Source organism: Hipposideros armiger, unplaced genomic scaffold (genome assembly GCF_001890085.2).
Source record: "Hipposideros armiger isolate ML-2016 unplaced genomic scaffold, ASM189008v1 scaffold_290, whole genome shotgun sequence".
NCBI lineage: Eukaryota > Metazoa > Chordata > Mammalia > Chiroptera > Hipposideridae > Hipposideros > Hipposideros armiger.
The window spans coordinates 1,584,751-1,608,508 of NW_017731640.1; the positions used below are offsets into that span (position 1 = coordinate 1,584,751).

General features: G+C 37.4%; 1 protein-coding gene across 5 annotated transcripts in view; it reads left to right on the forward strand.

Moving 5' to 3' along the window:
• STRBP (spermatid perinuclear RNA binding protein) overlaps positions 1-23,758 on the forward strand; it is a 130,783-nt gene that overhangs the window by 45,699 nt on the left and 61,326 nt on the right. For 4 of the 5 annotated variants that reach the window (XM_019658793.1, XM_019658792.1, XM_019658790.1 and 1 more), the window contains exons 2-3: positions 17,858-18,025; positions 21,920-22,140. In XM_019658793.1, the coding sequence (XP_019514338.1) occupies positions 18,023-18,025; positions 21,920-22,140 (224 nt within the window). In that variant the 5' untranslated portion in view covers positions 17,858-18,022. Of the gene's footprint in view, positions 1-971; positions 1,086-17,857; positions 18,026-21,919; positions 22,141-23,758 lie in introns of all 5 variants that reach the window. The other variant, XM_019658791.1, reaches the window with a different exon arrangement.

A 23,758-nucleotide genomic window follows, 5' to 3' on the forward strand; every position in this document is an offset into this window, starting at 1 on the left:
TGTGTGTGTGTGTGTGTGTGTGTGTGTGTGTGTATGTATGTATGTCAAGATTCCTAATAATGTTAATATATTTTCATGTTTGTTCATTCATAATGTATACAATAGGTAGGTAGAGGTGTCACCAGAGAGGGTATGAAGTGGTGCTTTGAAGGGAGACTTAGTTTTACACTTTGGCTGGGATGAGGGAAGGCTTCCTGAGAGGTGGCATTTGAGATGGGTAGGCGTTTGGGGCAGATGCTTTATAGCTGTGAGTTACGAAGAGCTCCAGTTCTGTAGATGGGTGGTCTGGTTTGAATCCTGCTTTGCCCACTGACTCGTTGCTTGACCTCAGATAAGTTACTTTACTTCTCTAGACTATTGTTTCCCCTGTAAAACTGATGTACTTGTAGCTCCCACAGAGGGTTTTTGAGATTAAATGAAGTAATGCATGTAAAATGCTTAGCCGAGTGCTTGGTACACAGCAAGCACTTGCTGTTATTACTGTGGCATCATCATTATTACTGATGGGGATTGGTGGAGAGGCTTTTTTCAGGCTGAGAGAATTTAGCCTATTCTGTCTTATAAACGATGACGTTTTGATAAGTGGTTGTATTTTTCCGTTTATGTTCACACACTGAGTAATTGAGACTTAGTCTCAGGATTCTTCTTGAATTGCAGACTTTTTTGTAGGCTGAAAAAACACCCGTGACAAACTCATGGTATTGTATTGCTGTCCCTTGAGTTCAGGACTGTCATTGGTTAGGTTAGAAGGGTAATCTCTCCCCTGCTTATATAACGCTGTACTTTCCAAAATACTTCCTGACAGTTAGTTGATCCTCACAGTAGCTTTGTGAAGCACATCGGGTGGGGGGTATTATTTCAGGAAGCAGAACCCACAGGGCCGGGGGAGAGGCTTTTATGGCTGTTAGTGGCCATTCCAACATTACAGTTAGAGCCCTCGTCTCCTGACTTCTATTTTTTTGTTTCTTTAGCTTTCTGTGAATACAAGTCCATCAGCAGACCTGAATTGGCATTTAATCTCTGCCATTTACTAGTTGTGTGATTTTGTAAGAGGCGTTTGAGTCTGTTTTTCCACCTATCAAATGGTAAGACTTTGAACACAGGATTGATTTTGTCTATGATACTGAATTTACGCTGTGTAGTGCTTTATAAGAATTGTTTTGTATCATGTCGGCGTATATGTATTAAGACAAGTTTATTCACTAATTGGTGTCTTATCTGCCAAGTGATAATGCAGGTAGGAAATATTTCTATATTGCCTTTAATATTCTTATCCTACTTATTTGAGGGTAATATCCTGGATAGTGATGTGAGGGCTCTATCTTGGGAAAATGTTGTAGGCGATCTGGGAGTGTTTGACAGGTAAATAATAACACTTCACAAAATAACTGAATCCATTTTCACATCATTACTTGTGTTCCTTGGTCTTCTTGTTTCTCTCTCTCTCTGTCCCCCTCCCTCACTCCCTTCCTCTCTTCCTCTCTCTCCCTCTTCCCCCCCCCCCATGGGGGGCTTAGTATTATCCAGATGGTTGGACAATTTAAAGCTTCCAGCTAATAAGTATATCGTTTTAGAAGTTTGAAGTTTGTTTCGCACTGGAAATTCAGACAAGGAAACGTTTTTTACAATGAAGATCACTTTTCATGAGTGTTTATCAGTTATTTGTACGATACTGTTTTCCTCACAAACCTCTGTCAGAGGTAGGTGAATATATTGTTTTTATAAATACCATATTAATTGGAAATTACAAAATGCAGAAAATGAGTAGAACAAATTGTTTTTATAGTTATTTTTTTCCTGAAGTGTTACATATATACCACAGGCATTTGTTTACTAAGTGGTTGAGTTAGTTGTTATGAAAACCCTAATTTTAAGTTTTCCAATAACTAAGAAAATCTGCATTATAGAAGAAGTTTTGCACTTATTCTTTTTCTGAACAGAGGGTTGGAAAAAATACTGAGGTTAACTTGAAAGTGTCACTTATGAGTAAGAAGATTCTTTGAAGTTGGCATCTATATTTTAAGGGTTAGGTGAGAAACAAGTCATCTTGTAAAAAGGGAGGATATTTTCTATGGATCATGGAAGTTTTTGTTCCCTCTTCAGCATGTAGTATGCTAAGAGTACTTAGTAAGTTGAAGTTTTATGAATAGTGTATTGAATATATCATGATTCAAATCACAGTATGTGACTTATACTTTGATATAATAATGTTTAAGATGCTATATCAGCAGTTCATATTTTTTCAGTTATCCACATTAGGAAAATAGTATAACAGTTGTTTACAGTTGAGTAGATTTAACATAAATAGAAAAATTATACCTTAGGAAGACCAAAACTCAATCATGTAAAAAATTTAACAGGCTAAGAAGCTTTTTAAAAAATTGGATATAATGTGCACAGAATTGGATAATGGATTAGCCATAATCTTTGTTTATAATATGCTCTCATTGGCCCATGTAGGGCCTGTTTTATTTTTTTTTAATTTAATAAGCCCCTGTGAACCCACCACCAGAACAAAAGGTAGGTCCTTAATCACCTACATCTGACTTTACAGGTTCCCTCAACCATCCTGTCCCCATGCCTTCCCTCCTCAGAATTCACAGCCTGAATTCTGTATTCACTTTCCCCTTGCTTTCTGTTTTTGTATAGATTTATCACATGTTTATGGATTCTTAGTAAGTCTATCTTTAATTTTGGTTTTAATTTTACAGAAAAGATTCTATATGTAATTATTTGGGACTTAGTATTTTTACTTACTATTGTATTGCTAAGATTTATCCATATTGTTGCATGCCATTGTAGCTCCTTCACTTTGCTGATTATATTAATGTACCAGAGTTCACTCATTCTCCTGAGAATGGACATTTTGCACCTTTTCCAGGTTTTTGCTATTGTGAACAGTTTTGCTATGAACATTCTAGTAATACATGTCTCTTGCACATGTGTATATTCCTCTTCCTTTCTTAGGAGTAAAATCCCTGGGTAATAGCATGTGGGATTATTCACTTTGTGGAAATTATGGCAAATATTTTTTTCCCACCGTTAATCTATAAAAGACCTTGTGGGCCCATACACGTGGTATTGTCAGACTTCAAAATTTTTTCAGCTTGAATGGATGTAAAATGGTATCTTATTTATTGCATTTCTCTGATCACTTTTGATATTAATATTTCTTTGCATTTTTATTGGTCTTTTTTTTTTCCTGTGAAATGCTTGTTCATATCTTTTTTCTGTTTTGTTTTTTTTCCATCTCCTGGTTTTTTTTTATTTTTTTTATTTTAAGTCATCCCTATATATTTTCGATACTTTTGTTGGATATATGTATTCCAAAAAACTTTTCAGTTTATAACTTGTCTTTTCACTTTCTTTAGGGTGGGTTTTGAAGACTAAAAGTTACTGATTTTTGTATACTCAGACATATTTTATAGTCAACACTTGTATCTTTAAGGAATCGTTTGCTTTTCTTTTTCCCATTTTATATGCCAATATCTGTTAACATTACAGCTGACATTTATTTAAAGGCCTGAGATTGCAGTGGTAGAATAACAGAGAAGAAAGAAGATAGTTTAAGAAAATGAAAGCAGAATGAGAAGTATTTTAGAATATACCAATGTATATAACTACTCATTACTCATCCCCAACCCCCAGTAGAAAATAAGCCCTTATTAAAAGCTGGATTCACATTTACGCTTTAAACTCAGGTACCTGAGGTAGGGTTCACTGGTCTACTAGAATGACATTTTCCTAAACTCTCACCAGCCTATGTTTCCTGAGTGATTTACCCTTTCTCTGGACTTTATTATATATTTCAAAATTTTTTGTATAATGACTATTGGTGAGAAAATGATCATGACCTTTGTGATCCATTTAGATAGGTAGTAAAAAGATGTTATATGAATATATTATTTATATTAGAAATTCTTCTATTCTTGAACTTTAAAATTGTTGGAATAAAGCCATTATATATAAGCTTAGCCTAAATACATTTTTTGGGTTGTTGGAAAAGTCATGATGTATTTTTCTATGTTTTTTGTTGCAAAAATGCATCATGACTTTTCCGACAACCCAATATATTAAAGCATTCTATAATAAAACATTTCAAAATTATTTTTTCTATACCTTGATGTTAAACTTCAAAAAAGTGCTTCTCTTAAATACTATTCTGCTATTCGTTCAACTAGTTACCAACATTTGTTTGGCAGTTACCCATATCTTCTGTCACTTCTGTATATGCACTCTGTTCTCTAGCAGATTTGAATTCTGGAATTGCCGTACCTTCCAGAGCACATGCACATACAGGCAACATGTTCTTTTACAGGCATCCTATTGCATGCTGTCTCTGCTATAGGGAAAATGTACGTGGCGAACTTGTGCTTTACTGATAAGGTTTGAGTGTTGTCATCACAAAAATAAGTTGGATTTATGTAGTGCTTTATCAAGTGTTTTTATATGTATTTTCTCAGCTTAATCCTTACCTGAAACCTATGTGATATGCAGGGTAGATTATAGTCCTACTTTAGGCTGTGCTAATGCTGAGGCTTGAAGACAAAGTCAGGACTTAACTGGTACAGGGCGCTTTAGTAAGTATTTGTTGGAAGGACAAATGGATGAATGAATGAATGGCTGGTTATTCTCACCATAATGCCCTTGATTACACCATAGCTTCAGATTTAGCTTTGCCCAGCAGAGGTCTTTATATAGTAGAAACTGGAATGTTGATTGACTACAATTTCTGCTTTTGGATATGATGGAGTAACTGGTCCTGCCATAGACAACCATGATATGAGGCAGTTCTTTCAGGTTTTGGGCAAGAGGCCTGTGGCCTTGAAATTCATGAAATGAACCCCATGATTGCCCCTGCTTTCTGCCTGGGAACAATTTTCTGATCTGGAGTCCAAGCAGAGCATGGTTGCCTGACTGCTGAACTCAGAATGTGGGACAGCTAAAATGGCTAGAATCTTCTGGGCAGGACTCAGGAAAAGAGGAAGTTGTATTGGATGGGTTTCCAAATGTTTATGTGTGGGTCCCTTGTGCATTCATGGCAGAGGATTGGGCTGTCCCTGAAGGAGAAGGACCAGGTGATTTCTCCGAGTGGCTGCCTCGGGTGGGAACGAACACAAACCAGAGTTGCACAGCTGGGAGGGAAGTGGGAGTTCTGGCCCAGTCAGAACTGAGAGAGCTGATGGACACCCTTGGCATCTGAGTCAAACACTAGAAAGACTGTGAGCGTAAAGCAGGAATTGGCAGTTATGCCATTAAAGTTTTATTAAAACATATCCATCCCCATTCATTTTCATATTGTCTGGCCGTTTTCACCCTACAATGGCAGAGTTCATTCATTGCCCCAGAGACTTAGGGCCTGCAAGCCTACAATATTTACTGGTTGGCCCTTTACAAAAAAGTTTTCTGACTTCTGCCCTAGAGGAAAGCCTTCTTTGGATCGTCCCATAACAAAGCCTACAATCAAATCTTGACAAAATCTGCAGGGGAGATATTTTGGAGGTTGAATTCTGTCAGAGAGACTTGAGAAACATCTTGGGCTTTCCATAGATCTCCCCTAACAAAAGTATTACTTGACTTTTTACTTAAAATTAGAATGTTTCTGGGCAGTATCACCCCCTGCAGTGCTTTGGGACCTTCATAACAGTGATAGTGACTTTAGCCTACATTCTAACACTTTGAACCTCTTTGGTTATAACCCCTGGATAATTCTATGTCGGAATATATCTCAATCCACTTAAAAATAGAAATAAAAAATGATCTTCTCTGCTGGAGGAGCTTTCTTATATCTTCTATCCAATATCAGTATGTAGTTTACATAAAAAATTTGATAATCCCTGAATGCTAAGACCAGAGCTAAAGTAATATTGGGTTGTCGGAAAAGTCATGACATATTTTGTCTTTTTCGTTGTAAAAATGCATCATGTCTTTTCTGACAGCCCAATAGTTTGCTGCTTAAGAGGACCAAGGTTTCTTTTGTTTCCAAATATTTTACACATGTAAACATAATTTTTAAAGTATTTTGAAATAATAAATTGTTTCAGGCATATCGACAAAATAGAATATAATAAATAACTATATACTCACCACACACAACTTTTTTACAAGCTAATGTTTTGCCAAATGGGGTTCAGATTTTTTCCCTAAGAAATTGTAGCTCAGATAAGTATCATGTGTGTATTTCTCCCTGATCATGTTGTGTTCTTTTCCCAGGGATAACTACTCCTGATTTTTTGTCATTACCTTAAATGTTTTTATACTAAAAAAGATATGTGTGTCTCTGTAAATTATATGTAACATTATTTTGTGCAATTTCAAATAAATGGCATCACTCTGTACATATTATTCTGCAACTAGCTTTTTCACTTTACCATTGTTCGAGTTTAGGCATGATGAAATGTATCACTGTAGTTCATTAACTGCACAGTTTGTCTCTGTTGTTTTGTTGATGGACCTTTAGGATTCCAGTATTTTGTTATTATGAACAGTGCTGCGATGCAATGAACATTGGTGTTGTCTTACTGTGTTTAAGTGTTGGGAGTTATTCTAGATAATGTAACCAGAAATAGTATTGTTGCTTGTAGGATATCCACATCTTTGACTATTAGTTATTACTGAAATTGTTCCTCAAGATGCTTTTATCCTTTTATAATTTTACCAGCTTTGGTTTTGTGCAGTTACATAATGAATTCTCTAAAGAAGTATATGCTTGAAGAAAATATGACGTATGAAAATCTCATTTTAAAACAAATAAATTAAAGGTTGGTTGGTTAGATTCTTGGTATAGTTGTCCCTGTTTAACAACCTTACGGAAATGGTCAAATATACACAAGTAGAGAGAATTCCTCCGAATTCATGCATAGAAAATTTCCTGTCATCAATTTTCAACATATGATCAATCTTATTTCAGTCTCCCTCATCCCCACAAGTAGATTATTTTAAAGAAAACCCCAGGTTTTTATATAATTTTGTTTCTAAATAATTTGTATCTCTAAAAGATATGAACATCTCCCCCAAAGAAACCCATTACCACCCTCCAGAAACAATTCCATGTTATCAAGTATTCAGTGTTCAAATTTCCCCAATTATCTGGTTTCTAGTTTTGTTTTTTTTAAATTTTTTTTTTTAAGCTGAGCCATCCTGCCACCTGTTGGCAGCTCAGTGGCTGCTCAGCTTGGGCTGGGAATCGAACCGTTGTTGTTCAGAGCTCAAACTCTTGAGCGAGCTCTTAACTAACTGAGCCGCTCAGTGGGCCCCTGGTTTCTAGTTTTATTTACAATGTTTAAAATATGATTACATTGTTAAAACATACTTTTAAAGAATCAATGTAACCTGTTTTATATAAAGTGAACTTGCAGATTTTTGGTTTACCATAGATTCATGTTTAAACAGGCAGTACCTAAAAAGTAATTTAGGTGTAGTGTAATCCTTTTTCTTATAAGTGAAGGAATCGAGGCTCAGAAAGGTTGAGATTTGTTCAGACTTGGTCTGCTCATTATCACGAGTAGCAGAGCTGGAGTTAGAACGCAAATCTTCTGATCCAAATCCCTTGCTCTTACACTAATTATGTTGTATTGCCTGTCTCATATTTTCTGTAAGTCCATTACTTCTATCACTTTTCTAAACCTGGCATTGAAGTATTTTTTCCAATGGCTTTTCATAAATATCAGTAGTACTAATCTCGTGATTTACATCAGGGTGTATTTTAAAAGGAGTTTGTGAAAGGGTTGAATTATAATATCAACACTTGTGCCAAAGATATTGAGCTGTTCTGAAAAGCTACTTGTCTTTTCTGACCTAGATACACAGTTTCCAACTGTGGCAGAGGATGCCAGAAAGAGGAGAATGAGTATTGGCAAGAGTCTGGAAATTAAATTATTATATCACTGAAGAATCTAATGTATTTCTTAATTTTTTGCACTGTTTTATATGAAAAATTTTATGTATTGATGTAATAATAGTTGGTGAATTTATGCATTTTATTTGCAGTCAATGTCTTATTAATTTGATAAGGTGAAAACAAAACAACTTCTATTTGTTTTAAAATTGATGATTTTTAATATTATTGTTTATAAGTAGATTGTAGGTTCTGAGGTCATTTTGCAAAGCTAAGTGAGAGAAATAATCGTGTCCATTTTCTCTTCAGATAATGGTTTCTTTGCCATGCCCTGTTCTGTAGAATGGCAACAAAAAGTCTTTTCAGAACAAGAGACACCTTTTGAAGCTTGTTTACTAAGGTGCTGGTTTACCCTTTGGTGTGAAGTGTGCTGCAGTGGGCACAGAAGGACAGAGAATACTTAAATACTTAACTGTTTCTTGGCACATTACCCCATTTTCCTTTTGATCAGAATTGTCACAAGATCTGTACATTCTAAAGATAGTCCGATGACCTCTATCACAGCCTGTTAGTGAGAAGAAAATAATACTACTGAGGCAAGTACAGTTCAGGTGGTAGTTCATGTTTGATTATGATTTAAAGGCCTAGATCTCAAGTTGTACTTTTAAAGATCACTGAAAACTTTAATAGACACCCACCTGCTCTTTGATTTGCCTGTGGAGAGAGTGGTGTGAATTGTAAAAGATGACAGAGACCTGACTCCAGTTCTAGGGATAGCCCTGCCACATGTGATCATGGACAAATCACTTAACATCTTTTTATGTTTGTGCTTTCATATTTTAAAAGATTATAAAAGAAATTTATACCAGTTATTTTTTTCCACTCCTTTTCAGGGCTGTTGTGAGCATTGAATGTGATATTATATGAGAAAACATTTTGAGAAATTCATTTGAGTTTCTCCTTTGTGCCAGGCATTGTTCTAGGTGCATAAAACAAAGATATATGCCAAACCCTGTGGAGAGAAACAGGTTAGAGGTGTGCTGGAGGAAGGGTTGCTATTTTGCAATGGGTGATTGGGGGTGGGCTAATGATTAGGTGACATTTGAGCAGACACACCTGAAGAGGTAAGAAAGAGTTATGTAGCTATCTGGGGTAAACTAGCAAGTGTAAAGGCTCTGAGGTGGGAATCTGAGTGAATTGTTTGAGAAATATCAAGGATACCAGCGTGGATGGAACCCAGGGAGAGAGTGAAGAGGTTAGGTGTAAGGGCTGAGCCCTGAGGCACTCCAGCATTTGGAGGTTGTGGAAATAAGAAAGGAGATGGCAGAGTAACTTACGAGTAGAGAACCTGAGAGAGTGGCATACTGGATGGCAGCCAAGGGAAGTAAAATGTTCAAGTAGGGAGCACAGGTGAGTGTGTCGCCTGTTGCTGAGAGAGAGGTGACTGAGATGAGGACTGAGAATTGTTCATAGCATTAAACATGGAAGTGCTAGGGGACCTTGACAAGGGCTGTTTCATTGGATGAGAGGCTGATGGGGGTAAGTTTAAGAGAGAATGGGAGCAGAGGAAATGGAAACCAAAGTGTAAACTCAAAGAATTACGTGTGCCCTATAAGGGGCAGAGAATCAGGCTGTAGAGAGGCAAGCGGTCAAAGAAAGTTACACAAGAGAGAGAAGGAGAGGAGAGGGAGTGATTACTGGAGTGATATCCTTTAGTAGGCAAAAGGGGATGAGCTCTAGCAGGGTTTGAGTTGAGAGATTTGGATTAGACAGGAATTGGGACAGTTCATTCATAATAACAGGAAGAAATGTAGAATATATGAGAAAAGATGCAGCAAAATTGGTATTTTGATTGATGCAGAAAGCAGGATGATGAGTAAGGATATGGGAAGGATATGTAGATGCTTGAAGAGACGAGAAGAAAAGTGGGAAAGTGAATGAATATGTATTTTTTCTCAGTGGTGCTCCTTGGACATTGCAGGATGTTTAATTCCCAGGGCACCAAATGCCCAGGATTACCCACCATTGTGAAATTTAGAAAACGCCACATCACATTCTCGAATCTCCCTGGGTTGCAGTACCACTGCTATTTGCAAACTATTGATTATTGGGCCTTTTGAGGTTAGACCATGAATTTAGGAAAAAGGTGAATTAACACAGTTGTGGTATTACCCTCCCACCCCCATTCAGTTGTCCAGGGTTACTGGTAGTGATATAGCTGAGAGGATAGGATTTAACCAGGGTTGGGGTTTTCTAGGAGAAGGTTGGGGTTTTCTAGTATGAGCGAGTGAATAATGATGGATTGTGTAATTTCAGTTGGAGAAGGACAAAAATGAGGGCATGAAAAGGGTGAGGGACTGAGAAAGGTGGGTGGGATTAATAGGTTATGGGCCTGCGTGAGGAGTGGGCATCTCAGGTAGGAAAGAAGGTGAGAACATTGAAGGAAAGGAATGCAAGGAATGGAGAAGCCAGAGTTTTAGAAGGGTCATTTGTGTGGTTATTGAAATTACTAAGAATAATGCCATGAGTAGAGGGGAACATGTGTCAGTGAGCTAAATAGTAAAGTCCTGAAGGAATGAGAGAGGGTTTGAGGGATTAATCCAAGATGGGTAAAATAAGTCAAATAATGGAATTTGTGCTTGTGGAAGAAAAAGTCAGAAATTCTCTATAAGTCACTGTGATGATGAGTGCCATGGAAATATGTGGGAAGAGAGGGTGACCTTTTAGATGAACCTTCCTAGATTCTGCAGTTATGGCACTCTGTAAAGAAAGATAAATATAGAGTTGAATTCAGATTTTTCTGGAGCCTCGCCTGAGTGCAGGGCATTGTACTAGGTACATAAGGAGCTTATGATAAAAATAACAAACTGAATAACAGAAATGTCATAAAAGAAGTTGCAAAGTGCTGGATGGCTCAAAGAAGAAAGAAATTATATTAAATTCAAGTATTAGGTAAAGCTTTCCTGGAGGGATAGATTTGTGACGGACACTGGGAACAATAAGTGACAGTCAAGTCGAGGTGTGGTCCAGGTAAGGGAAAGGCGGGGCTTAAAGCTGAGCGGCAGTGCAGGGCAGGCGCTCCAGGGAGGGGTCAGCATTCCCATTGTGGCTGGGACTGTCGTGGTCAGAGAAACGCCAGGGAAAGTCACATCAGTGTTGTATATGGAGGACCTTGGTACCACACTGAATATCTGAGTGGAATGCCAGTTACTTAGGTAATGAATAGCCTTTCAAGGTTTTTACCTGATGTTCTCAAGGTGAAGTTTTCTCTAAAGATGGGTTGAAGTGGGGAGAGAATAGTATAGCAGAGGATAAATTCCTGTAAATGGTAGAACATGGATAGCAAAACTGCTTGACTCAGTAATATACAAGACTTCCAGATATTGGTATCTTTGAATTGTAAACATCCTTAGTCATAAAACGAATTCAAAACTCTCAGGATTTCCATCCTTGTGCTGCATCTCTTTTCCTATTTTTAATTCAGGGAGCTTGCCTCATAAGTTTTCTTTACTTTGCGTTCAGAACAGCAGTCTTCGTTTTTCTTCTACCTCTCAGGCCACTCCTGTGACTGTGGTTGTGCCTCTTCTGCTTTATCCCATTCATTGGTATGCCTGCTCCCTTGGTGACCTTGTGACTTTACATGTTACCTATATACTGAAAAGTACCAAATTTATATCCGAACTGTCTAACCTCATGGTTCATATTTAGTTGCCTACTTGGATATCTAATAAGTATCTCAAATTCAGCATGTCTAAATTGGAATTCCTGATCTCAGTCCCCAAGCCTGCCCTCCCTGCACCTTCCCTAACTCAGTTGCTCAGGCCCAAAACTCTGAGGCCATTCCTGATGCCTCCAGTTCAGTCACACTCACATCCATTCAGCTAGGATGTCCTGTTGTGTGACCTTCAGAATACATCCGGAATCTGATCGCTTAGCTTCCCAAGTGGTTTCTTTCCTTCTACCCTTGCCCTCTCTACTGCATATTTCAACATAGACATCATAGTGACCTTTTAAAAATATGAGTCAGATATTGTCACTTCGGCTCAAAACTCTCTCAGGGCTCCCCATCTCACACAGTCCTTAAAGTAACTTCCTCTATTAGGTGTTGACAAACTGTGTATGGCCCATGGACTAAATTTGACCCACTGCCTGTTTTTGTATGATTCGTGGGTTAAGAATGGTTTTTACATTTTTAAATGGTTAAAAAAAATTAAAAATTGTTATTTTGTGACATGAACATTATATGAAATTGAAATTGCAGTGCCCATAAATAAAGTTTTATTGGAACACAGCCACACCCATTTGTTCACATAGAGCCTATGGCTATATTTGCATTACAAAGGCAGAGTTGAGTTGTAGAGACCTTATGGCTTGAAAAGCCTAAAGTATTTATTATCTGGTCCTTTAAAGAAAAAGTGTGCCAGCCTCTGCCCTATGTGATCTGGCCCGTCATTCCCACCCTCTGTCCTCACTGCCCTTCTCTTCCCACTCACCCTACTCCATCCACACTAGCGTCCGTGTTGTTCTTCTGCGTAACCAGGCACAGCCTTCCTTCCCGTGTCAGGAATGCTCATTCCAGAGACATCTGCATGGCTGACTCCTTCACCATGTTAAATCTTTGCTCAGATGTTACCTTCTCAGGGCGGACTGACCATCCGTCTACCACTGCATTCCCCTCTGTACGGTACATGAGTGCATTTGTCACCTGCTCTGTCTTTTCCATAGCACCTTATACCTTCTGACATACTGTTTACTTTACATAGTTTTACATTTATTGTTTTTTGGTTGTCCCCCCCCCCTCCGGACTTAAACCAGAAGGGCAGGGATTTTTGTCTCTTGTTTACTGATGTATCCTAAGTGCCTAGAACAGTAGCTGGCATATCATAGGTGCTCAGTAAAGACTTGTCGAGAAGCTTTGAATTCTTTGACCAAATGAGCCACCTGACTGGATGATACAGTTCTGTCACCAAGCTGTTCTGTCAGGGATTGGGAAGGACAAGTGTCCCTTTATTTCAGTGAGAAGATGTGTTTCCTGTTACCACTTTCTTTGATTGGGGACATGATAACATCTTCTCCATTTTGCTCGCTGACAGTAAATATTCAGAAAGCATTCTGGTTCTACTTAGCCAGTTTGCATACTGCGTTTTATGTTAGCATTGCAGCCATTGTACTACCCTTGTTTAAACTGTTAATTGAGAAGGGACCTTTTGGCCTGAGCCCAGTGCTGCTAGGCCTCAGATGATATGGTGGGATTGAGCTTTTCCATCGTTGTGGGGTAGGAATGAACAGCTGGATATTTGGTGTAGGTACGTGTAATATATCAGTTTTTCAGTTTAGCCTGTGTCCCTTTTTTTATACAGAAAATAAAAGAAAATATACAGAGGAAAATACTGAAATTCAATTCTTTTCATATTAGTATTTTACAGAAACTGAATGCCACTATGTAGAGAAAGTTTAGTTTATTCGAAGGGACTTAGGGGGAGTAGGAATTTGTATGTAGTATTTGCTCTAAGTGCATCCTCATTTCATCCTTGTATCCCCTGCACCTACCAAGCATAGTACTAGGTACAGAATAGGCAATTAATTAGTATGTCTTTAATTGTAAATCTCACATAATTTATCCTAAATTGAGCCTCTTGTCCTATCAGTGAGGTGTATTTTTCTAATTTTATCTTGTCCGTTGTTAACACAGTGGGCATGTGATTGTTCTGTCATAATGGAGAGGTAGAGCCTGGGTGTTCTATTTTTACATAGGTTCTTTTGGAGACGTTGCATATGTTAGTATTAACATTTATAGTTTTCTATTTTTTTACTTATTTTGAGAGTAAATAATTTCCTGAGTTTTATATCACACTTTTTGCAAGACATTACGTGGAATATTTCTGCTCTCTGAAAGACGCTGTTAAGAGGATGAAAAGACAAGTCACAGATAGGGAGAAAATCTTTGCAAAATACATATCCGATAAAGGAGTGGTATCCAAAATATACAAAGAACTCTTAAAACTAAATAACAATAAAACAGAACCCAATTTAAAAAATGGAGAGAAGACCTGAACAGATGCCTCACCAAAGAAGAAATACAGATGGCAAATAAGCATATGAAAAGATGTCCCACATCATGTCATCAGGGAATTTAAAATTAGAACAACAGTGATATACCATTATACCTCTATTAGAATGGCTCAACTACAAAACTTTGCCACCACCAAATGCTGGCAAGGATTTGGAGCAACAGGAACCCTCATTCATTGCTGGTGGGAATGCACAATGGTACAGCCACTTTGGATGAAAGACAAAGCTAAACGTAGTCTTACCGTATGATCCCATGATCACTCTCCTTAGTATTTACCCAAATGGGTTGAAAACTTACGTCCACACAAAAACCTGCCCACGAATGTTAATAATGGCTTTATCCATAATTATCCAAACTTGGAAGAAGCCAAGATGTCCTTCAGTAGGTGAGTGCATAAACAAACTATGGTACATCCAGGCAGTGGAATATTATTCAGTGATAAAAAGAAATGACATGAGGACTCTTAAATGCATATTGTTAAGGGTAAAAAGCCAATCTGAAAAGACTACGTATTGTGTGATTTCCACTATATGACATTTGGAAGAGGGAGGGTCGAGTAGGTGGAGCACGGGGTTTTTAGGGCAGTGGAAGTGTTCTGTGTGATTCTGTAGTGGATACACGTCATTATGCATTTGTCTGACTCATAGAATGACCAACGCAAAGAGAGGCCCCTACTGTTCACTGTGGGCTTTTGTTAATATTGTGTTAACATTGGTTCATCAGTTTTAACAAATGTAGCCTCCAATGCAAGATACTAACTATAGGGGAAGGGGTGTGTGTGTAGGGGGGTGAGGGGGGGTGAGAAAGGGAACATGGGACTTTACTTTCCACTCATTTTTTTCTGTAAAACTAAAACTATTCTTTAGAAAATATCTACTAATTGAAAAAGCAGTACTTGATAAAGGTGATACACTTGTACACACATGCCTGTACATGTGCATTCCACCTATTGCATAAGGTACTCTTAATAAGTAGAGCACAGCTAATATTTTTCTAAGTCCTGTGCTTTAGAGAAATATACACATATCTGATATACAAAAAACACATTTTTTTAAATATATTTGAGGATCCCCCCCCCCAAAGCCATTTATTGAGTATCTGCTATTTGGCAGATACTTTTAGATATTTTTACAGCCTGTCTCATTTAGTTTGAAGTAGATACTATTCACCTCCATGCGCGGATGAGGAAGGTCTGGCTCAGAGAAGTGGGGTGCAATGCTGCTGGTAAGGCCAACCTCAGGAGACAGTGCGGGTTGGATCCCAGAGCACCGCAGTGAATTGAGCATCGTGGTGAAGTGAGTCATAGCCTTTCTGCTCTGGAGGGTCTTGCCTTCAGTTTGTAAAAAACCAACATCTGTGAAGAGCAACAAAGCAAAGTGCAGTGAAACGAGGTATGCCTGTGACTCCAAAGCCTGGGTGCTGCTGTATGGCCTTCATAATTACATAGACATAGTTTTAGAAAGAGCTGAAGTTTATATCCTAATGTAACTATAAGTGCCTTTAGAGCAAAAACATTATTGAAAGAGATTGTCTAGGTTTGAATCTTGGCTCTACTGTGTACTTTTGCTTTGATTTTAATTAGGTTATATATTAACCTCTTTATTCTCTGGTTTCCTTGACGTGTTAAATGTAGACAGTAATTGAGATTGTTGTGAGGATTAAATGAGGTAATGTATGAAAAGCCCTTAGAGCAGTGTCTGGTACAGAATGAGTTCCATAAATATTAGCTCTTAATAGTGGAATATTTTCTCATTTTATAGATAAAGGAAACTGAGACTCAAGGAAATTAAGTGATTTTTCTGAGTCATATAATTTCTAAGGTCACATAGCTATTACATGGCAAAGTTGAGTTTTTTATTTCAAGGCCAGAATTTTATCCACTGAGTTAACCATTTTTTAAAAGAGAAACTCTTTAAAATATGTTGCACTTTCTCCCTATCTGCTTACAGCCTACCATATATAATTTAACTTTTTTTCTCAATCAGATTGTTACAATAAGGAAAAAGCATTGGGCTATGATTTAGGTTCTGTTCTGGAACAGGCCTTGTGCCTGCTTAGTTGTATGACCTTAATATTTCTGATTGTAGTTCATTTGTAAACTGAGGGATAGGTACAGTCGGGTCGGATGATTTTAAAGTTCCTTTTACAGCACCATCAGAATAGGATTCTGAGATTCCCTGCTTTTATCGTGAATTAATGCACTGTGCCAGAATCCCCTGAAGTTGCCAGAGCTGCTTGATGCGTGCAAAGGGTGGTCATGCTCTGCTAGACCACTGAGGAGTGAGTGCTGTGCCTTTTGTATTGGTCATCCAGTTTCTCCCATACCTCAGCTTTTTCTTAGCATTCTTCCTGCCTTTTCTACTTTCCATCTACTTTCTTAATATGGTTGATTTATTGCCTTTACCTTTTTATGAAGTAAAGCTTATAGACTTTTCTTTTGTGTTCTCAACTGAACACATAGCAGTCTTTTTTGGCTATTGGATTCACAGCTAAGTATTGAATAGTTGAATGCCTTAGAATGGAGTAGGGTTGGGAGTGGGAAATGCCAGACTCTAAGTTATGTAGTATGATCTTTCTACAGAAGGTATAATTTTAGTGACAAGAGGACGTTTGAGATGTCTTTTACCATGGGATCACGTTTTAGTTTGTTTCTTTGTTGTATGAAAGGACCCTGCAAGTTGTAGCATGTGTGCATTCACTCTTTATCTTGATGTGATATGTGTAATAAAGTTCCACTTATTAGTTCTGTTACATACCCTTTTTTGCTTGTTTGTTTGTGTTAGTTAAGCTCTACTAGCTTATTCCAGGTGGATTTTGTAAACCAGAGTCAGAGAAGTTGGTTACAGGATATGAATAGTTTTGCATGTAGGTCACAGCTGGGTATCATTTGACTATAATCATGGGTCTGTTTTTTTCATTTGCAGTATTGGGGAGAGTTAAATATCATACCTGTAACTTTCCTGGCCCCAAAAATTCAAAAAGGATTTTTTCCTTTAAGAGAGCAACTGAACTGTATTTGGAAACTTATAGACAAAAACATAAGGGGGTTTCCTTATTTAAAGGAAATTTAATTTAAGGAAAAGATACTGAAATGAAGAGGGAACTCTTTCTTTGTGTGTTTATGCACTCTATGGTGTGTAAACTACTCCTGATATCTACCGTTAAGGCGTGTGTTCTGTTTTGGGGGTTTTTATTTTTATTTTTTACAACTGGGCTTATATATGGATTTCATCAGTGATCAGAAGAGTACCTTATCTGGAATAAAATCTCATAAAGGTGGTGGAACAAAGGGATATGGGGCCTTTGGGCAGAAATACACAGTGGGACCCTGGCCAGAGTCACCCTGGTCAATAATGAATTCAGATCCCTTGAATATTCAGGAGTCTGACAGAACAGTGCGTATAATAGGTTGAGGGGGGAGCACGGTCTCTCAGGAGTTAGGGGAACAAAGCCCAAAAAGCATTCTGAATTTTAGGCCTAAAAATGATGAAAGGAAAAACGTGCCAACATGTGCTGTCTGTGATGGCAATATTGTGGTTACAGTCAATAGTGGTGTTATATTTTCATGTGTATTATCTACTTTTTGGATAGGTCTGACTATTGCCAATTTCCAAGGTTAATTGCAACATTATTGCTAACAGTAGTATTACTTTTTCAGATGGTACTTCTTTACTGACTCTGTGTTAATGCATTTATCATTGAGAGTGAGTCACCCAGCTGCCACATTGTGGCTACCAGGAGGGTTACTTTTCTGGCCATATCACTTAGGTTCTATCTTGAACCTAGGCCTTCAAAGGATATGTTAGCCTTTTGTTTGAACTGAGGTAGTTTTCCTCTCTATAAAGGTTGTTACTTTTTAGTCGACAATATGTTTATAGGCTCCACACTCAGATACAAAACTGATTGTAAAGAAGGATTTTTGAAAAGTTTTTCTTTTTCTCTTGCAGGTGTAACCCAGAGAACAGTCTTCAAACATCTTTGCAGAATTGACTCAGAGCTGTCAGGGGACTCAGGCTTATGAGGAGGTACTGTCACACAGAACAGTGTCTAGTGAAGACGACAAGAAAGAGGGGAAAGGATCGGAAAAAGAAGCTAAAACACTATAGAAAACCATGGTAGGTTATTATTTATGTTTTTAAATGAAGTTACAAAAGATTCCAATAGTTTAAAATTGGAGGTGTTAACAGTGAGATCAAGTGAAAAACAAGAATGGTGTGACTTTTTGGTGCTGGTGTAGCAGGTAAAGGTGGCACTCCACTATTTAGGAAGAGCAGATGAGTTCAGATTTATTATGAGCTCTTGAAACCACAAGATGGAGCCCCATGAGCCTGCAGGGCATAAATTATTAAATACAAAGGAGGGAATGCTCATAAATAATATTTTCTAATAAAATTGGCATTAGCAAACTGATACAAATGGCTAAGGTGACATTGAACTTGAAAATATGTAATTTTCTTTAGTCTGCTACTTGAAGTTCAGTCTTTTTCCCGTGGAAATGAAAAATTCTGAATCAGTCCTTTAACTAGTGATATGAATGGTGGAGGAGTTTTTAAAATGTGTATTTAACTCAAAAAGCCACCTTTCCCAAATGCTTTTAAAATAATAGGGTCAAGTGGTGAGTGTATTGGGGGCACTGAACTGAGTATCAAGGAAACCTTGCTTTTTTGTGGAAAATTCATGCTTTTGAATTTGAAATGTTAGATGAGATTGTAACCTCTGGTGCCTAGTTTTTAACTGGTAAAATGTGCTGAATATTTTTCTCTCAGTATTTTGGTTCTGGAGACTGTTGTGTGAATTTTTTCCCCTTAGTATAAGTGAGAAAAGGCTTAAAAAAGACATTATAAGTGGGAGAAAAACCACAAAAATATTAATCATCATTATGTTTGAAATATGTTGTTCAGTAAATCCGATGGTGTTTCTTTCCGTGTTGTTTGATTTTTAAAAAGTTTGTTCTAGGGATTATAAAAGCTTAGTTGAGGGCCGGCCGAGTGGCGCGATGGTTAAGAACTGGCTTGGGATGCCAGAGGGCCCCGGTTTGGATCCCACATATGAGGGCCAGTGACACTGCCCTCCACAGCTAAGATGCTGAACAACAGCTCAACCTGGAGCTGGTCTGCTGTGAGTCGCCGGCGACGGCGTACGCTGCATGCAGCCCCTGTGGCAGTGGGTTGCCATGGGCTACCGTATGTAGCCAGCAGCCAGTGAGAGCGGCCAGCAGCCAGCATGAGCGGCCGTCCAGAAGCCGGCCACTGATCTGCCTCGCCCGGGAAGAGCGCAATGATGGTGCCAACTTGGGCCAGTGAAGCAACGTCCTCCACAACTAGACTGAAGAACAAAAGGACAGCAACTTGTCTGTTCCCCTTCCCCCAATTCCCCAGCACTGTTCCCATCCCTGCAGTTCCCCAATAAAAAAAAATTAAAAAAAAGCTTAGTTGATTTGCTCTTTAGAAAAGATTCTAATATTTTAGGTCTGGATGGTGGGGGAAAAAATGTTAACTTGGGATTTTCTTTGTCATTTAGTTTTATGGTGAGATGTAAAAAATACACTGATTTGTTTTCGCCCATGTGAATTATTTTCCATGTGAAATAGTTATTAAATTATTTAGCTCATTTATTATAGTGTTAATATTTTACAATTCAAAGAAGTGCTCTCTATATATAATTGGTCATAGTTGATGAAAATTCCTTTCCTAGTTTATTTAGTTTAAATTTAGCTTAGATTTTCTGTTGTCGAAATTTTGTATTTTTAGATAATTTAATTGGTTGAAATTTTCCAGTTTCTCCTATTCTTAAATCTCAGGTCTGAATGAGAATTTTCTGTTTCTGCATAGTTCTTCCAGTATGATTTCTTACTACGTAAAAAAAAAAAAAATCTGTTTAGAGCTTACCGTATTTCCCCAAGTATAAGACGCTCCCATGTATAAGACGCGCCTTAATTTTGGGGCCCGACATTTGAAAAAAATGTATTACATAAAGTTATTGAACTCAAGTTTTATTCATCATAAAATTCATACAACTCATCACTTGCGGGAAATGCAAGTAAAAAAACTACAACCACTGTATAAGAAGCACCCAGTTTTTAGACCCCAAATTTTTCGAAAAAGGGTGCGTCTTATATATGGGGAAATATGGTATTTTGGATAAAGAAGATTGCTGTTAAAAATACTTTTGTAATACCGTTTATTCAGTTCTTCCTTTCACTATTGTTTTATGATGTTTGTCCTGTCACATGCAGTCGACTCTTGGATTTATCATTGGAAGTCTGTGTTTGTGAGAGAAGCACCAAAGGTTTGTGATATGGAGCAATATTTAATTTAGCTACAGTGAGGCCAGTGTGCAGGACTAATTTAGCTCAATAATTTAGTAACTTACATAAAACTAAATGACAGAGACAATCCCAAGTTAACATTTTCCCCAACAGCCAGAACGGAAATATTAGTAGAATTTCTTCTCTAAAGAGCAAGTCAACTAAGTTATAATCTCTAGAACAGCCTAGCATCTCTAATTCATTATATGGCTCTTCTGTTTTCCTGTTACTTATTTCGGGATATATGAGTAAATCTCTTGAAGTGATTTAAAAGTTTCTTTGTGGCAAAAGACTCCAGTTGGAAAACTCGTGGTGGACTTGGAGCAAGAAAGAACTCTAGACAGAGATGACTTTTATCTAGAACAGAGAAAGCTTTGTGATTGCTTTGAGTCCTTTTATTATATAATAATGCAGAGTTTCAAAGGATTGCTTACCTTTTTAGTTATAGTTTGCTTCATTTTATAGGGAACAGTGATACTCTGGTATTAATTTAGTGTGTTCAAATTAATATGATTTTAAAATACTGATATTCAAATAAAACAAAACATTGATAAAGAATTGTGAATATTTTATTTTGTGACTTTACAACAAATATTTACCATCTATTATACTAGGACATAATTTCAAGTAAGTAAAGACACTATAGCCACCCTTTAAATGGAATACTTTTGGCTTTATGGATACTCACCAAGTTATCCTTGTTCATTTTGCTGTGTACTGGTACAAGGATCTTCATGGTATTTGCAAACTTGGAAATATTCAAAGGTTTTTGACATGTGAGTCATGAGTGTGAAGGAAGTAGTCTTATATTAAATTTTCATGAAATTCATTCTATTTCTAGGCTCTAACCTGCTTCACTGATTTCTGGGCCAGCATTTCATTTTAATTATTGCTTTTTAAATTTTTGATATTTTGTTTTAGCATAATAGTACCATGCATTCATCTTTGTAAATATTTCTTGATACTTTCATTGATTCTCCCTCCGCCCCCATGAGCTTTGAAATTACTTTTGTTGAGTATTAAGTAAATCTATCCTGAGGGGATTTAGATTGAGAATGTAATACATTTGTAAATTATTATAGTTTGGGAAGTTGATTGTTTTGCAATGTGTATTTTCCCTGTTCTGGAATTTGGAATGTCCCCTACTAATCTATTTTAAAAATTAAAGCCTTGTACTAAAGTTTTGAATGACAAATAGTAAACAGTATTCTAATGTGTCCGCAGTTTTTCTAGTGTTCACATATAATGCATTTTGTATTATTACTGTGTTATGAAATCTCAGGTTTTCAAGGTGCAAAAATCTCCAGCAGTTTGGAAAGGAGGGGCTGGGTATTACGAGACTCCATCATGCATTTCTCGAAGCTAGGAAGTATCTTTCTTGCAGATGCTGTGTGATATGGGTGACCTTTTTAGAAGTGGTATTCAAAACACAGAGTTCAGCTAACAGGTAGCATATACATAAGTAGTGAGTATGACCTGGGTGAACCTTTCCAAAAACATAATGAAAGATCTCTAATTATCTGGTGTGTTCAGTAGAATGCGGTTTTACTTCCTATTCCTGAGCAATTTTTTACTGTCTCAATGTTAACTATTTCACAACAGTTTGACAATTAATGCTATAACTTGACTTAAATATGTTTGTATGTCATCCTTTTCAGGTAACATTTCTTTCATTGAAGCAATTGTTTTCTTTCTTTGACAGAGATCTATTAGATCTTTTGCCAACGATGATCGCCATGTTATGGTGAAGCATTCAACAATCTATCCATCTCCAGAGGAACTTGAAGCTGTTCAGAATATGGTGTCTACTGTTGAATGTGCTCTTAAACATGTCTCAGATTGGCTGGATGAAACAAACAAAGGCACAAAAGCAGAGGGCGAGACAGAAGTGAAGAAGGACGAAGCCATAGACACCTACTCCAAGTGAGTGTGGCCTGACCTTCGTGGCGCTTTATGACGCACCCAGAAGAGCTCAGGGTCCCCTCCCACTGGGCTATGTCTGGTGTACAGTGTTCTTTGGGTTTCCTCGTTTATGATTGTAAACGAGGAAGTACATGTTTGTGGAAGTTTTCTGAGTTAAATTTGAAAGGAATAATGGTTAGACCAGAAAACGATGGACCTGTGCAGGATGCCCTTTGAGAGCGCACCAAGCCCTTTGAAATCTTCTCTTTTGGAGGTTATGATATGCCATCTTTTTCATGTGTTGGTTCAGCCTCCTAAATTTTGAAATAAATTAGTAGTGTTTTTGGTTTCTGGAGTAATCATAAAATATCATTTTTTTGTCAGGTATTTTAAAACCCTGGTGTAGAAGAAAGAGTGCAGGAAAATGTGTTCTAAAGGTACTTTTGACTGTTACCTAGCTAGTTGATCCCCAGGACCCAGCACACTGTCGTCTGTCTTCCACACAGTAACTGCTCATAGGATATTTGCGGAATGAAAGGAGGCCTAACGGGAGCCAGACTCTTCAGCAGTTACAGCAGAGTAACCTCAGTGCTGCAGCAGTAGTAAGAAATGAGTGAGATGAAGCTGATGATACCTGGAGTCTGCTTGTGAAACTTTCTATGCCCCACTAAGCTTAGATTATTGTTTTGAGCAACATCACTGTGATTGGAAATCAGTGTTTGATTTACTTTGAAAGGTGAAGCGCATTTCACTGTACTGTGTTAATGGAATTAAGAACATTGCTTTGGCTAAAACTTGTGAATTGAGAATAGAGGTTACAGAATTTTTTTCCAGCTTTAATTCTAAATCAATGTGATAAGTGGATAATAGTGGGAAAGTATTGATAAATTGATTTCTTCACAGAAAGATAGTGTAGCCTTTTCATTTTCAGATGAAAGATAATCTATCACTTTCTAGTTGAAGAACATAATTGCTTGACTACGTTAACTGTTTGCAGGTATTATATACATTGTATCATTATTGTCTCATCAGCTTCAAGGTTCTTGGCAGTAATTCAGTTTTTCTTGCATATGATGGGTTTAAAAAAGATACTGTCAAATTTTGGGGTTCACGTTAACTAGTAATATCCAATAATCAGGTTTTGTATATTCCAGTCCCTGTGCAAGTTAAATACTCATACACTCCATTTTTAAATTGTACTTTGGAATGTGTTTATGCCCTTTTAAACTTTTTTTTTTTACATAAAATTGGCCATTTTTACCATTTTTAAGTGGCGTTTCTTTTTTCAGTGGAGTTCAAGCCTTTTTAATATATCTTCTGTTGTTCTGGGCAGACTTTGCAAAGTACTTCAGTAGACTTTTACTTAACTGGCTTAGGTCACTGTGTATTAAAGGTTTTTAAAAGATAATGTGCTCCACACGTTTGTTTGGATTTTTAATTATAGCTCTGTGTGGATGCTGTTGATTGTCCTTGTAAAGTCTTTCCATTTTGTGGAACAGTCACAGGCTTCCCACGTGGTAGAACTCAAGTTGTGCAGAATGATTGTGTCTTTATTTGTATAAACCAGAAGCAGGCACGTCTTCCAAGAACAAAGCTGTGTTTGATAATAGATGTGCATTCACTCCTGATGTTTGCTGAG